Raw genomic sequence first — 17604 nt, 5'->3', positions numbered from 1 at the left:
TCTGTGTGTCAGTTCCTTTTAGATCAACAGCACACACTCCTGTCACTAGGAGACATCACCAACAAGAACGTTCAGTAATGTTGAGTTCCACTTTCAATATACACGTTGGCAAATTGGATGTGTGGCTCTTAGATTAAAGCGTTTCGTGGGGATTGTATTTTCTCATGCATTCAAAATCCAATTTTACAGTTACAGTCTTTGATGGCGGTTATGCCTTCAGGCAATGACTAAAAAAAGTCACTGACAGAGTCCACTTAAGTATAGCGTGCACTGATTCTTGTTATTGAACAATACTGCTCATTTAAAACACCTTTCACACTTTCATTCTTGCAGGTTGAAATAAAATACTAAGAGTCTTGTTGAGAGACAGATATTACAGTCATATTATGCAAATGAGAAAATTGTGTTAGGACGTGGCCATTACATCCACTGGAAGTAAAAATAAAGAAAATATGGATGAAAGATTCCACTTCTTTGGGAAGACTTTCTACAAGATGTATTAGTGCTTCTGTAGGATTGTTTTTCTGTTCAGAAGAACAATATTGTGAGGTCAGAGGTCACAAGCCCTAAGAAAAAAATACCATTGGCTCTGATTTCAAGGAAGTCCAGGGACGTATTTCCTGAGGACAATAACCAAAACAACAAAAACATTTTATTTTGATAAAAAAGAAAATACCAAATCACTATTATCGGCCACATGCTGATACCACACTTGGTATTGTTACTTTCCATATTTGTATCAATCCACCCACCCGTCTACATTCAAGAGCTCTAGTTTAGCAGTTAGCATTAATTCTTGTATCGTCTTATAGCAAAGATATTCAAAAATTAATTGTTTTGGGGGCCACATTTCCAGAAAGCTAAGAACCTCAGGACCAGATTTCTCCCATTACTATTAATGAATTAAAGGGGATCTATTATGCAAAACTAATTTGTCTTACCTATTGGTACTTGTTTTTGCGTATTTGGGATCTGCATAAGTCCCGAAAATTAGATATCAAACCATAGAGGCATGGCGGACATATTTAGAAAACAATCTTGCTTTCCTTGCCATCCAAACAAACTGGTTTAGAATGTGCCCAATTTGTGACGTTTTTCCCCAATTCTGACATCAGCGGATATCTCCATGGATGGTAGAGATTTACCCAAATAGCTTTGCGTAAGTCTGCCATTGTAGTCCAACGTTGTAGTCAATAAGCTCCCTATTTTTCTCTACCCTCTTGTTGCGGGGCAGACTGGCTTGTACATGCACATGCATCCTCCAATGTTGCCATTTCCATTTGCTATTGCCGTATAGTTGTAACATATGTCTATATACTACATATGTAAGTGCTAAGAACTACGGGGAGAAGACACAGTCTAAGTGAAGGCACGTAAATAAGACTTCCCACAAAACGGTGCATCCTGAAGAGACGATCAGAAAATGCCTGGAATGTAGTCTGTAAAACATAGTACAATTTTGACAGAAGAACCACTATTACATTATGTAGACCACCAGGAAGTGTTTTAAATGTACAAAAATTGTCATGATCTTGCAGCTCTACTGCCGCCTGTCCACTTTTTGTTGCAGTGTGGTTTCTGGGTCATTTCCTCATGACTACCTAAGCTCTCCAGTTCCTTCACTCGGTGCCAGTACATTCCTTATGGTTCACCCTTACAGTCATGTTCATCTCCTCTGCTTTGGCTGCAATTCTGATCCTAGTATTAACTGTTTCCTCTCCACACCTTATATTAATTTTTTTTCACACCTTTTGTGTGCATCCTTAGTTATTTTTCCTCACTCCTTTTTAAGTGCTATTCTTATTTATCGTGACAGAAAAAAATTATAACATATAACCTCTTTAATATATTTTATATATTCTGGAGAACCAACTTCCTCTACAGTAGATATTCATTTTGGTCTAATTATTTTGTTAGAGTTACATCAGTTATGCTGCTGATTTTAAGGACATTCTGAAAAAAACAAAAATTAATAAATAAAATAATTTTCATGACAACACTCTAGTGCAGGGGTAGGGAACCTATGGCTCTAGAGCCAGATGTGGCTCTTTTGATGACTGCACCTGGCTCTCAGATAAATCTTAGCTGACATTGCTTAACACGATAAGTAATGAATAATTCTGCTGGTAATCAGTGTTAAAAATAACGTTCAAAATATAAAACATTCTGCATACATGCATTTTAATCCATCCATCCGTTTTCTACCGCACCTGTTCAAGAAGTCGCATTAATGGTAAGAAGTATTGTATTTATTATTGGTTAGCTTCAGAATAACAATGGTATTAAAAATAATAAGAGACTAATTATACTCTAAAAATGTTGGTCTTACTTAAAAATGCACGCATTTAGTTCTATTCAGTGTTAAAAAATATTATATGGATCTCACGGAAATACATTTTTAAATATTTGGCTTTCATGGCTCTCTCAGCCAAAAAGGTTCCCGACCCCTGCTCTAGTGTTTAAGAATCTGGTGCAAAAATGTGTTGTTGTTTTTTTAATTGAACTCGCAGTCCAACAGCTAAATAGCCCAAATAATGAAAAAAGACTGTGTATGGTGACTAAAAGTACTACAACACCACTCAGTAAGACGTTTCTGAGTTCAAAGTCCGATTAGCAAGAATGATATTGTCACATGTACATTTAACACACCACACAGGCTGTAGATTCTACAGTGTAGAAAGCTATGGTGTAGGTATGTTTTTGGAAATGTTAATTTGCTGACAAACAAATAGCCGCACCCTCAGCCACTAGTGTTGACTTGCTTGCGCACTAAAGCAGACAGAAAATACTCACTGACAAAAACACATACAGGCACTGCCTTTTCTGGTTTCTTTGATGTATTCAATCAGGATCTGGTGCACAGTACACAATCTGGTAAGTTCGCATAGGCACCAAGCAGACAGGAACATATGTAGCAGCAGCAGCCTCATATCAGCTTCCTACACTCCACATGATCAGGAAATAAGTAAAAATCCATACATTTTCCACAAGAAAATGTTTTGAAAAAATTTAAAAATAAATATATTTACAACACAGTTTAATTTACAAATATTCATATTTATTTATTAGATGATTCTTTTTTTTTCAACACAACAAGTTACCCAGCGGGCACAATACATTAAAACAATGTTGAGAACTTATGGAATTAGGTCCTGACGTTGAGCAACTCAAACATTGGAACAACATGTTTTTTGACGACGTTGATTCAATGTTGGTTTCTGACGTTGATTCGATCATTGAAATTTCGTAATTTTCAACCAATATTCTACAACACAGATACAATATTGGAACAACATGCTTTTTGACTACGTTTATTCAATGTCAGGTTGTGATGTTGATTTGACCATTAAAATGTGGTCATTTCCCAACCAACAAAGTGGATCCAACATTGGGCATCAACGTTGTCTCAATTTACTAATACAACTATTTTGCAAAATAGTCAGTTTTAAAGGCCTACTGAAACCCACTACTACCGACCACGCAGTCTGATAGTTTATATATCAATGATGAAATCTTAACAATGCAACACGGCCGGGTTAACTTAAAAAGTGCAATTTTAAATTTTCCGCCATACTTCCGGTTGAAAACGTCTAGATATGATGACGTATGCGCGTGACGTAAACGGTTGATACGGAAGTATTGGTACCCCATTGAATACAATACAAAAAAGCTCTGTTTTCATTTCAAAATTCCACAGTATTCTGGACATCTGTGTTGGTGAATCTTTTGCAATTTGTTTAATGAACAATGGAGACTGCAAAGAAGAAAGTTGTAGGTGGGATCGGTGTATTAGCGGCGGACTACAGCAACACAGCCAGGAGGACAGAGATAGATAGCAGACGCGCTAGCCGGCGAACTCACCTTAACTTCCTCCGTCTCGCCGACCGCATCTGTGATCAGGTGAAGTCCTTCGTCGCACCGTCGATCACTGGAACGCAGGTGAGCACGGGTGTTGATGAGCAGATGAGGGCTGGCTGGCGTAGGTGGATAGCTAATGTTTTTAGCATAGCTCTGTGAGGTCCGGTTGCTAAGTTAGCTTCAATGGCGTCGTTAGCAACAGCATTGTTAACCTTCGCCAGGCTGGAAAGCATTAACCGTGTATTTACATGTCCATGGTTTAATAGTATTGTTGATCTTCTGTCTATCCTTCCAGTCAGGGATTTATTTATTTTGTTTCTATCTGCATTTGAGCCCGATGTTATCACGTTAGCTCAGTAGCTAAAGAGCTTCGCCGATGTATTGTCGTGGAGATAAAAGTCACTGTGAATGTCCATTTCGCGTTCTCGACTCTCATTTTCAAGAGGATATAGTATCCGAGGTGGTTTAAAATACAAATCCGTGATCCACATTAGAAAAAGGAGAGAGTGTGGAATCCAATGAGCCAGCTTGTACCTAAGTTACGGTCAGAGCGAAAAAAGATACGTCTTGCACTGCATTCTAGTCCTTCACTCTAACGTTCCTCATCCACGAATCTTTCATCTTCACTCAAATTAATGGGGCAATCGTCGCTATCTCGGTCCGAATCACTCTAGCTGCATTGAAAACAATTGGAAAATGTGAGGAGCCTTTCAACTGACTTCGTCACGCTACTTCCGGTACAGGCAAGGCTTTTTTTTTTATCAGATACCAAAAGTTGCGATCTTTATCGTCGTTGTTCTCTACTAAATCCTTTCAGCAAAAATATGGCAATATCGCAAAATGATCAAGTATGACACATAGAATGGATCTGCTATCCCTGTTTGAATTTAAAAAAATCATTTCAGTAGGCCTTTAAAGGACATGTATGTATAACCAACATTGTAGCAATGTCTGGTGCCTGCTGGGTAGGCTCTGCCTCACCTGCCTACGCTGACTGCCCGTCCCTGGTATTTACGCTTCTGGGCTTTCATTTACCTTGTATTTTCAGTCAACCATCGCCTTGTTTTGTTCCCATTTGGTGACATACTGTATATTGTAGTTTGTTGGTGCGTTCTCACTTGCCTTTTTGGTTCGGTCCTGGGTTTGATGGACATGCAGGCAGCACAAACGGACTAGAGTTTGTTTACACCGTACCAAAATTACTAGTGTCAACTAAGACGACCCATCTTTAGAAAAATATCGTCATAGCTGTGAATCTATAGGTAATATCAAGGCTCAACTGAGACATGAAGCCCAATTTGTGGTTGATTTATTAGCGTAAGTCTCCATATTTTTCTCCACGCCTCAGCAGCATTATATTTTGCCCCAAACAGAGCCTCCTGCTAGTCCTACTTGAGCCCAAAATGACTGCCCCCTCCACTAATGAAAGTTGAGTTGACGTGTGACTGAGTGCTGATTGCATGGCTACAAAGACTTGACGGGGAGGAGGCAGCCAAAATAGAATGGCTAATGTGCCTCTCAGTAAACACAAGCTGTGCAGCATGTGGGAATCCATCCTCAGCTGCAGTGTTTACACTGCGTCTGGCTGTGGAGTGTTAAAGATGGCAGGCCAAAAAAGTCACACAAACGGGAAGAGCGATGGGGGCCTCATCACATCACGCTTCCGAGCAGGATGAGTGCGCCCAAGGGAGGGTATGCACTCCTTAATCATTTTGTCACCATCCTACCAGCGGCCTAATTATAAGCTTCCGCAATCTACCACTGAAAGGTATCTGGTTAGATTAGTGGTTCTTCAACTTTTTTCACCAAGTACCACCTCAGAAAACACTTGACTCTCCAAGTACCACCATAATGACCAACATTAAAATACAATAGCATTTTTCTCACTGGCACTCATCGAAAGCAGACGCTCCGTTTTCCTTCTTCCTTAGCTCTCCTTTCTTCTTTGTTTTGTCTTGTTTAGTTTTTAGAGAGCAGTGCAAAAGAAGGCAACAAAAAGTTAAACAATGGAATTGATCAACTGGCCTCTTGGGTTTGGGGTAACCTGCCTGTTTTAAAAGGAGCGGTTGTTGCTGGACACACAACAGACTCTTGGGAGAAGAGGAGTGCCGCGTGCCTGGCGACCATTTCTGCCAAAGACATCTACCTATTCGGAACCATGATAACAGGACATCTGTTGCTCTGGTGAATCGACAAATTGGAAAATGCTGACAGCCGTTCCAAGTACCCTAAAGCTGCCACGAGTGATTGGAGGATGCAAGCAGAACTGTGGGAAATCAGACTTTTGCGATTTTGGACAATATTGCAAATTTAACCACACCTTGGAGGCGCTTTTGCTCTGATGGTGAAGTATGATGAATTTGAGGACCAGAAATGGACAATCGGGGCGGCATGGCGTAGTGGGTAGAGCGGCCGTGCCAGAACCCTAAGGGTTGCAGGTTCGCTCCCTGCCTCTTATCAGGACACTTCACCTTTGCCCCCAGAGCCGCTCACACTGGTGAATGAATGATAGGTGGTGGTCGGAGGGGCCGTAGGCGCAAACTGGCAGCCACGCTTCAGTCAGTCTACACCAGGGCAGCTGTGGCTACGAAAGTAGCTTACCACCACCAGGTGTGACTGAATGATGGGTTCTCACTTCACTGTGAAGCGCTTTGAGTGTCTAAAAAAGCGCTATATAAATCTAATCCATTATTATTATATTAATTAAGGGTGAAAGGTTTACATTTATTTTTGCTCGCCCAAACACAAACATTCTAATCTGGATTGTTTTCCCTGGCTGCAAGCGACATGGCAAGGCCATTGCTTGAGACCCAACTAACTCCTTCCCTGCCTCTCATGGACATACACCTCTTGTTGACTTTTGTTGGACTGACTGGTTGTGCTATCACGTTTGCGAGAGCACCAAGGTCGCAGAACAGAGACACACTGCGGGCTCACTCACTCACACACACACACACACACACACACACACACACACACACACACACACACACACACACACACACACACACACACACACACACACACACACACACACACGCACAAACACACACACACACACACACCCACACCCCACCCCTTAGACCCATGTGGTATGATGGAACACGGAGCAGCACCCTTAGTGGCAGGCAGCTTTGGGCCGGATGACCCTCACCCCTCATTGCAAGTCTCGAGTTGTATGTCGTAATATGCATATGTGCTTCGCTTTGGAGTTTTTTTCTCACTCCAGACTCCCCACCATAGGAGCCCAGTCTGAGATTGACTTGACTTGACTGCCCCCCCCATCTTTTTCGGGGCACCGTACATGGCGACCCATCACCGTTCCTGTTCTGTAATCCTGTACAATTATAGGCGCGGCGTGGCGAAGTTGGTAGAGTGGCTGTGCCAGCAATCGGAGTGTTGCTGGTTACTGGGGTTCAATTCCCACCTTCTACCTTCCTAGTCACGTCCGTTGTGTCCTTGGGCAAGACACTTCACCCTTTGCCTCTGATGGCTGCTGGTTAGCGCCTTGCATGGCAGCTCCCGCCATCAGTGTGTGAATGTGTGTGTGAATGGGTAAATGTGGAAATAGTGTCAAAGCGCTTTGAGTACCTTGAAGGTAGAAAGGCGCTATACAAGTACAACCCATTTATCATTTTATAATGTTTGTTTGTCTAATCTTGAACGGGGTTGTGGTGAAAATGAAATTGTGTTCTACTTGTGCGATGACAAAGAGCATACCATACCAACCATACCATTAAAAACAAGGCAGAGGTTTACAAGGTTTTAACAAGTATTCATAATATTTTTGGTCACTGTAACATTACAAAGTTTGAACCATAACACTTTGTTTGAATATTTAATTAAGTGGTTCTTTGGCGTACCACCAGATGGAGTACCACAGTTTGAGAATCACTGATTTAGATCAAGGAAAGTAGCGCTGCCACCCACCCAAATATGAACTATGACGATGAATATGAACATGACGGTACTTTCGGAGTATCATGTGGGTAGAAAAGGGTTTTGAGAAAAGTGCTTCCCCTAAACAGATGCTGGCAGATATCTCTGAGAGTCAATTTCATGAGTGAGCCACAGATGAGACACCCACCTGAAATGAAATATGTTAAGTGACGCGGGGGAAGCGGTGGAAGAAAAAGTGCTCTTGTTCTATAGACACGCTCGGTGTCAGTTTGAAAATATTCAATATTCTCACAACAATCCAACAAAATATATTTTGAATAAAGTGTACAGTGAATTGTGCTTCAACCTGCGACCCAGAAAACCTCAAATGGTAAATGGGTTATACTTGTATAGCGCTTTTCAACCTTCAAGGTACTCAAAGCGCTTTGACACTATTTCCACATTCACCCATTCACACACACTTTCACACACTGATGGCGGGAGCTGCCATGCAAGGCCCTAACCACAACCCATCAGGAGCAAGGGTGAAGTGTCTTGCTCAAGGACACAACGGATGTGACGAGGTTGGTAGAAGGTGGGGATCGAACAAGGAACCCTCAGGTTGCTGGCACGGCCACTCTCCCAACTGTGCCACGCCGTCCCCAAACAAAGAGATGCACATGACATTCTCTCCTTTGATAACCTAGGTCAGAGGTCTTCAACTGGGGGTCCGCAGAGATATTGCAGGGGGGTGTTGTGAAATCTTTGGTTAATTAGACTTTTTAAAAATAAAAAATACATATTTAAATGACTCATTTTAATGTCTCTAAATAAAAAATAACATTGATTTTTAACACTCTGTAGTGTAGTTTTTAAATGACCACCATAGCCTGCAGGTTTAAAACAAAAACATTAATAATTAATTATATTGTATTCATGTTAGCATTTATAGCTGGCGATTAGCGCTCAAATGCCATCTCGGGATTAGTGGGAAAGCTGCCAGCGAATGATTAGGATGCTCGTTGCCAGATAGCATTTAGTGGCATTGTACTGTATTATTTTAATATCTTAGTATTGCACAATAATATGGTACCTTTAGGACCAGTTTGATTTCAAACACTATGACAATTGTATACAGCAAACGTTATTTTCCACTAAAGCGGGGCCCCACTCAAATATTAACAGTAATAGTAATCTTACTTTTATTTTAGTCGTATTTATAATTATATCTAACCTACCTACAGTTTAACAGGATACACCTTGTCAAATAATTTGGAAGCATGTGTTAATCATAAAAATTATTGTCAAAGCTTAAGTCATGCTGATTACAAAAATAAACATATCATAATGCAAAATAAAAGACTTAAAAACTAAAAAATTAATTCTAACAAGATTAATAAACAATAATACGTTTAATAATATGTTTCTTAAATAAACTGTCAATAACGTTTAAGTCTAAATGAAAATACAGCGTCACTGTTTTTGCGCAAAATAAACTTCTATGACTTTTGCTCCAGACTTCTTCTATTTGAAAATGGGACAAGCGGTAGAAAATGGACGGATAGATGGATTACTGCAACAAGTGGGGGAAAAGTGTATTACAATTGAGTACCGCTGCGGCCTACACGGACCACAACTGAGAAACAGATCTTTTTTTGGCGGCCCACCCCTCCAGGGGACACTCGCAGCCCAACAACTGCCCAACTGTGGTTAAGAAACACTGGTATACATGATGTATAATTAGGGGTCTACGCTCAATTTCTTCATCAGCTTGGCGGTCCTCTGACCCTTGACCAAGGAAGATACTGTATCTGAATGGATGTTCTCATTTATCAAGGTCATTTAATTCTCAGCATGAACTGATGAAGCCTACTTGTATGAAGGAGACGTGTCTAAGACAAACTGAACAGTCCAGTTGCAATCGCTTCAATGCCCTGGGTGTATCTGAATTATTGTTTAGTAGAGGAAAGCTAATCTAAGTAATAATTGTGTGTACATGATGCATTGCATACAAAGTAATGCAATACAATTACGCCTGTGATTATAGGATCGTTTATGCAGAGGTAATTTTGTGCTATTGTACACTGAATATTATAATATTCCGTCTTGTTTTATTCGATAAATATGTAAATAAGTTGTATTTCTTCTTCTATTTCTGTCCTTTTTGGGTGACATTGCAATTGTGATGATGTGATTTAGGCAAATCCTTCTTTGTTAAATTGCATTGTTTACCGACAATTCTTAGTTTTTACATTCATCAGTTTTTGGTGTGCCTGGTAACATAACCTGAAAAAAACATAGCACATTCTGAATCTGCCTCAAAGACCACTAATTTTAGTTGTAAAACACCTAAACCTGATTCAAGAATGCTACATCTAAACTAAACAGTGGCATTGCCAACAGACTAGATACTACACTAGTTCTGGGCCATCAGGGCCTGCTAGCCTTTTCTGCTAACCTCAGAAGCATGGACATACATTTACAACTTCAATTCTACTATTGTGTCTTCATTTCATTATGGTCTCTTGGCTGTGATGCTTCCAGCACATGTGTTTTTTGTGCACTTAACTGTACCTCGTTTCTTTGTGTTTTTACCTGCACTTTGCCTTCTGTCCCCGCATGCTGGGGTCCAGACTCAAACCACTCCTCACAAAAAAACAGCCATACCTTGTAATGTTGCATTTTTGTACAATATATTGCTGAAGGTGTGTGTAATTTTGAAATGATAGGGGATGTATTAAGAGGTGGATTAATTCGGTTAAGTCCTCGCTGAAGGCCCAGGTACCAAATGCACCGCCCACCATTGAAATAACCTTGTATTTCAGTGCATTCTGGGTAAAGTAGTGTGCAATTATGTACTAACTGGTTAGTTATGATAGAAAACTAATAATTCAAGTCTAAATTGGTGTAAAAATTAAATACAGGTTACAATGTGACTACTACAAAAGTGCCAGTCCGATATTGATATCAGCAACAAAACAGGTACAGTATTGAATTATAATCGGCCGGCATCTAAAACATTAGATGAACTCTGATAAAAACAGTCTCCTCTGACCCCGTTAATGTCTCTTCTTGCCAGCTTAGTAGACATAACAGATTGTTTCCATTTTAAGAGCCTTTTTTAGAGTCGTTACTTCAAAGCACTGTAAAACTGAAAAATAAACAAAGTATGTCAATACAACTTACATAATATACAAAACAACTTATAATTGCCATTTCAACAAATGCAATAAAACAGATGCACTAGCTGGAAACTAATTTACATTTGATTTCCCATATACATGCTACTGATTAGCACCAGCAATTTTACATGGCGATTTCAACACCTCCAAATTTGGTACTGAAAACTACAACTAAGATGCATGTTACAACCAAACAGCTGGTGTGTAATAAGTACAAAACCTACAGTAAAAACACTTTGTAGGCTCAACAAAACAAGACTGTCACATTCAACTTAATGGCCAAGACTACTTCCTGACCACATACCGAGAGACACCTAGGACAAACTGAAATGAATGCATATTTGCAAATGAGACTAAGGATCCAGCATGCAGAGTCCACATGATCACAACAACATATCACTTGATCACACCTGTTGTAACATTCCACAGTAAAAAGTATGCAATATTTGTGCTGGTTTTGTATCAGATCGATATCAGTATCAGCCAACATCCCCCACCTAAAAAATCTCTAAGATAAGAAATGCTCATGTTGCACCACGAACACCGTGAAGCATATTTTAGCCACGACTGACAATCAGTGCCCTGTTTGTGGGACACATGCAGACCCTCAGAGGAATACCAGACCCAAGACTGTAAATAGTTGGCCTACATGAAGAAAGCAAAGAGCTTTGAAGAACATGCAGAAGTTGCAATACGCTGTTATGTGGTGATGTAATCCAATTAGAGCCAAATGATAATCAGAGAGCGCTGAGGATTAGAGGAGGCGGTAGATTGGCTGCACCTGTGGCTGACTCATTCGTTTTGAAGCAAGGAGTTATTGAATGCTACTTTTGAGAAGCATTCAACTGTGTAGTGAAGCCACTTAGTGTCATTAAAGGCAAAGACTTAAATGTGTCAGATGATAGAAGAAAAAGGATTTGCATATGATGAGAGGCACGCACACTTGGTAATGACAGATGTGCAGCGCCGTTACTCGTATATCCTCTGATGCATGTTGGTATTTGCAAAGCCTGAAACAGCAGCTCTTACCTCTATCAGTGTCGTAAAGGTAGACAAACTTCTCCCACTTGTAATGGTCCAGAAGGCTGAGAACGGTGCCTCGCAAGCCAGGCCTCATCTGGATGACAAACTGCGCGTCGGCGTCGATGGGGAAGCTCGGCGTGATGAAGGAGGTGTGCAGCGCCCCGCAGAAGGAGGTCAGCGTGTTCATGGACTTCCTGTCGTAGAAGCCAAAGATGGCGTAGACTCCTCGGGAGAACTGCGAGCAGACTGGTGACAGAGACGGAGATGGGGGTCACTTGACGGACGCCAGGAGAGCGCCAGGAGAGCGCCTCCTCGAGCGCACCTTCAGCGTTCTGTTGTCCAGATAGCGCTTCAATGTAGTTAAGAGAATGTATTTATTTATTTATGTGCCGCGTGTCAACATGACAAAACGCCACAGGATGTGGGGGGAAATGAGTGTCTCCATGGTGACAGCCTTTATACATGCAAAAACCTCAATTAGATATGGCGGCCTGCACCAATTTTGCACTTGCTATCAATTGTACACAGTCTTAGTAGATCAAGCCCAAAGTCTTTATCGTTAGAATTGCCAACCTTGGGGTCATAGTATGAGTATTATATATGTGTACATTATTAGTGTTTCCCATTAAGTTAATTTTACTGTGGTAAACACATTGTAATGGGACTGGGTGTGAATGTAACTTGGCATTCCAACTTCACAGCATGCAACTGTATGAACACATTGTTATAAGTTATAAAAATTATTTTACATTGGGGCAGTCAGTCACCCACCTCTGCTAACGTTTACGTACCATTGTAGAGACTATCTTTTCAAACGTGGTGCAGCACTAATTTCGCCGAGTCAGATTTGCCCACTTCACTTTATTCCAGCCTGTGTTCAGTTCTCGGAGAGACGGCAATAACAGGCTGACATCGCTCAGTCTTCGCTCGAAAAACGAGCAAGAAGCATCTGCTACTGACTTGGGATTGGTCAGACTGTGCGGAGCTCAAGCAGATGGCTACTTTCCTTATTTATAAGGGGGCGTGGTCTGAGCGTGCCAAGTTACGCACACGTCTGCGGCCGATTTCAAGTTCATTACAATGTCACAAAAAAAGGGCTTGGCTTTGTGCGTGCAAACACTTCAATACATCTGAATGTTTACGCCGTTTTCTGGATTTGAACGCAAGTCTATTTGTAGTAGGAAAGCCAAGCAACTGTTACTTGAGGCCCCTGGTTTGCCAGAGAACGTGTTGCCAACTTAGTGACAAATCTAGTGACGTTTTCTGGTGTTATTGGAAACGTTAAGTGACCCTAACATACAAGCATACATCACTCAGTGCTGCTGGGATTGGTTATTCAGCTTGCTTTGAGGCATTGACAGACCAAATTTAATTAAAGACAAACTAGGAGGAGCAGGTGGACGTGACGATGAAGATGCAGCGCTCCGATTGGCTGAAATGCTGTGGCTCAGAGACTGAAACAAAAAACTGAAAACATTTAAACGCAACAAAATGTGTTCTGTAAAGCAGCAACGCGTACTTAGGGGTGTCAATGTGTTCGGAGTACGAAAAATTCATACATGTTGGCAGGTCTGCATCACTAATTGGTGGGCTGTTGCCACATATGATCAAGCTCGGATGCCCTTTCATTTGGCCTTAGGCGTAATGCAAATGGGTATTCATCTAGAAAAAACGGGGAACAGTACCACCCTGAAACATGAGCATGCAAATGTGCTTGGCTATGCTGTCGTTGAAATGATTTATACTGATCCCAATCCTCTGTTGTGTGCAGGCAGGTCCATGGAAATGGACTCCTGTCATAAATACTGAGCCATGGACAGTTGGCCTAACAAGGTGTTATCTGTTTTACTTGGACACAAAAATTGTTTTAACAACAAAGGGCATCGCTACAATCAGATATGAGCAGCTTACAAATAACTGAGGCAAATGCTCTGACCAGCTGCTAAATACTGATAACACAGCTTTTAAAGTAACAGTAGGGAAATATTTTACCTCAAAATTAGTATAACTTTGCATTGTGTCTCTTTCCCTTCTATGACAACCCAATATGACCTGTTTTTTATGATTTATAACAGCAGAGTGCAAGGATTCATGGGCCATTTTGGTCATAACAGTTAACATTTGCATTTCACAATACGGGACATTTCCGGGTGAAATACGGGATTTTCATTTTACCCTGTTTTTAGCAGCAGAACGTCAATTGTAGGCTATTCAACTGGCGGCCTGGGGGCCAATTCCGGCCTGCAAATGACACCATACTAGCCCTTGAATTCAGTTAAAATAGAACTTTGTGCAGCAAATTCCAAAAAACACTATGGCATTGTATAGAGGAACTTGTAACTGTAAATACATTGTCAGACTCTTGCATTGACATGTTAACCTTGCTGGCAAACATACAACACTGGGGTCCAAACTTTTGATTTACATGATTTGATTTCCCCCTTTAAGTTCTCTCCTTTTTGGCAGTTATTTTTCATGATGGGTTTTCTGTAACTTAGGTGTTGCTGTACCTTCTTCAGATGCAGTCAGTAGTCATTAATTTCTTCAGTTAAACAAGTTTTTTTCCTCAGAGTTCCATTTTAGGTATTTTCATTTTCATCATTTGGGCTATTCAAACTTCAGGATATTCTTAAAAAACACTAAAGTGCTGTCATAAGGATGATCTTTGACTATTTTAATTTTGCAGAATGTCCTTAAAAACAGCAGCACTCAAACCAAAATCAAATGTGGAGGACGATGGTTTTCCGGAATATACAAAATAAGACTACCGTACTATAGAGTGCACCAGTACATGTGAAGTGAATTATATTTATATAGCGCTTTTCTCTAGTGACTCAAAGCACTTTTACATAGTGAAACCCAATATCTAAGTTACATTTAAACCAGTGTGGGTGGCACTGGGAGCAGGTGGGTAAAGTGTCTTTCCTAAGGACACAACGGCAGTGACTGGGATGGCGGAAGCGGGGATCGAACCTGCAACCCTCAAGTTGCTGGCACGGCCACTCTACCAACCGAGCTATACCGCTATATATATATAAGCCGCACCCACTAAATTTAAGAAGATAAACATATTTTTCCATACATTAGCAGCACCAAACTATAAGCCACAGATATATCCATTGTGAATATTTACACAGAAAGAGTCTGAAAATATTTATCTACATACCTTAATTGTTTCCAAACGGTGTCTGTAACACGGCAGTAAAACGGCTATTCAAACAAAATGGAAGTCATCGTCATAGACCCACTAGCTGCCGAAGCTTGCCCTCCAATTAGCTAAAAAGACTCAACAACTCCAAGGTGACGTTTTGGTGAATTTAATGAGGAATTTGTGAAACTGAAACAATACAAAAATAATGCCATTGTAAGTTAATAATACTAACACACTCATGAACGTGTTAGCATATTAGCTAATGCTAACGACACTAGCGTCATTACATTACGACAGCACGTACAAATATGCAGGAAAACACTACTGACGTCACACGTGGACATGGGACGGTTTAGTAAGTTTAAACAGTTTTAGTTGTACTGTAAAACTTTCAAATCTTGCTTGGTGTCACAGGAGGGTGAGCGTTGCTTTGGCATGACTCCAAAGACGCAGAGAACGGCAGGGGGAAGGCAAGTAAAACCCAATTTATTACCTACAAAGAGGCATGGAACCCAAAACAGCACAGGAAGCATCAGTCTCGAAAGGAAGAGCAAGAGAGAATGATCCAACAACGAAGGAGTGACCCAGGTGGAACTCAATAGAACTATTTAAACAAGGAACAGGTGTGCTGACAGGACATGGAACAGAAATAAAAGGTGCTGCAAAACACAGACCAAACAGGAAACACTGACAAAACAAGAGCACCAGGACAGGAAGTGATTCTAAACACAGGAAAACCCAAACATAACCAAACTGTCAGTAGCACTTCTGACGCTTGGAGTGATGAATGAAGACGATACGATTAGAAACGCAATTGACGGCTAGAACAAAAAAAACACGACCAATTAATGGAAGGACACTAATGCACCTGCAGTGAGCAAATTTGTCCAAAAGATAGCGGCATACTACAAACAATAAAACACCCTCTATGTGTTTTTGCTTGGTTTTTTTTGTTTCTTTTATTTAAATTATTTTTTGATATGGCCATTAGCGAAGAAAATCCACATATTAGCCGCACGGTGTCTTATAAAACGCAAGGTTCAAAGTGTAAAAAAAAAAGTAGCGGCTCATAGTCTGGAATTTACGGTAATAGTGAAAGGAGAAGTCGGTCCTTAGTTTTCTGGGGAAAAAAAATGCAAACGGACTCATTTCACAAATATGTTTTATGAGAAATACTTGGAATGTAAATATATTACATATTATCGTTTCAAAGATTTTGAAGAATAACAACTTGACACCACATGTGCATCTAAGGGTTCAATTGAAGCTGCAATATTTGATATTCAGGTCATGTTGCTTGTGGGGAGTTAAAGATATCCATAGAACTAACGGGCCGTAAGTCTTTGCATTCAAGATGGTGCAAAGGTTTTTGTATGGGCAGACTGTCTCCCATGGGAACAATAGGACTTTGATGTTCATTCTACAAAGAAGATCCAAGTCATTTGCTTTATTGTCAAAAGGAAAAAGGGATTTTTTTTTTTTTTTTTGCACCGCTGCTTAAAATTCTAACTAAGAGATGCCCTCATTACAAGTGCGGAGTTACTGTCAGGGTCAAGCATCTGTCATGACTCTTTTCAAGAGGTTTTATGTAAATGCTAGTCTTCTTACGAGCACTTCCTGATACTCACCAGCCTCATTATTAGGTATACCTACATAACTACTAAATGGAATGAGGTATGAAAAAGCAATGGATAGTTCAAACTACATTGTTATATTCTGAAACGGGTTTCTAAAATGCTGTTCACCTAATTTAGCTACACGAGAGCCAAAATATGACAGCTGTCAGTATGACGCACAGCAGTTGTACAACAATACAAACACAATATCTACAACAATAATAAACATATTATAGCAAGTTGCACAAGAAAGGGTCAGTGGCACTTCAGCTTGCTTTTAGGCAGTTGCTGTTTATTTAGGCAAACTGATAAGTTAACATCACAGAGCAACTACTACTACAACTACTACCACTACTATGGGGGAATAATGAACAACCGACGTAACAATAAACACGAAATACAAACAACTATTTACAAAGCAGTGCTGCAAAGCAAAGCATGCAGCGATGCTACAGAATTGTTAAGAAAATACATCAAAGCTTTTGTTACTCCAAAACTCTTATCATTATTTAATAGGTTGTCCTGCATTTATTTATGCATTCTTCTTCTGATTATTACTAATAGTTGTTTTTTTTAAACTCCTAAATGTGTTTATCTATTGTTCATTTACTGGTAAGTTTCACTTATTTATCTATCTATCATTTGGAATTATTTGTTTTTATATTTATGTATTAATGCATGTATCTATTTTAACATTTATTTTTCATTCAGTTTTATTTTCTTTCATCGCCATACAAGCCATCTATTGTTGCATATTTTATATTTTTTCCTCCCTATTAGAAAATGTTAACATTTAAACACAGGAAGTGAACAAACAACCAGTAATTGCTGAGACGTGAAGTAGAAGATTAAATAAACTCGCTACTGCTTTTCGGACATGTTGAATTATGTAAAC

The 17604-nt window shown here is 40.1% G+C and overlaps 1 protein-coding gene across 4 annotated transcripts in view; it reads right to left on the bottom strand.

Moving 5' to 3' along the window:
• Positions 1-17604, bottom strand: part of gria3a (glutamate receptor, ionotropic, AMPA 3a) — a 289764-nt gene that overhangs the window by 191289 nt on the left and 80871 nt on the right. For all 4 annotated transcript variants that reach the window (XR_009826246.1, XM_062047943.1, XM_062047941.1 and 1 more), the window contains one exon: positions 11949-12188. Coding sequence is in view for 3 of the 4 variants with exons in the window: in XM_062047943.1 (XP_061903927.1) it covers positions 11949-12188 (240 nt within the window). In the remaining variant the exon portion in view is untranslated. The remainder of the gene's footprint in view (positions 1-11948; positions 12189-17604) is intronic.

This window comes from Entelurus aequoreus, linkage group LG05 (assembly GCF_033978785.1).
Source record: "Entelurus aequoreus isolate RoL-2023_Sb linkage group LG05, RoL_Eaeq_v1.1, whole genome shotgun sequence".
Lineage (NCBI taxonomy): Eukaryota > Metazoa > Chordata > Actinopteri > Syngnathiformes > Syngnathidae > Entelurus > Entelurus aequoreus.
This window is presented reverse-complemented; position numbering and strand designations above follow the sequence as displayed.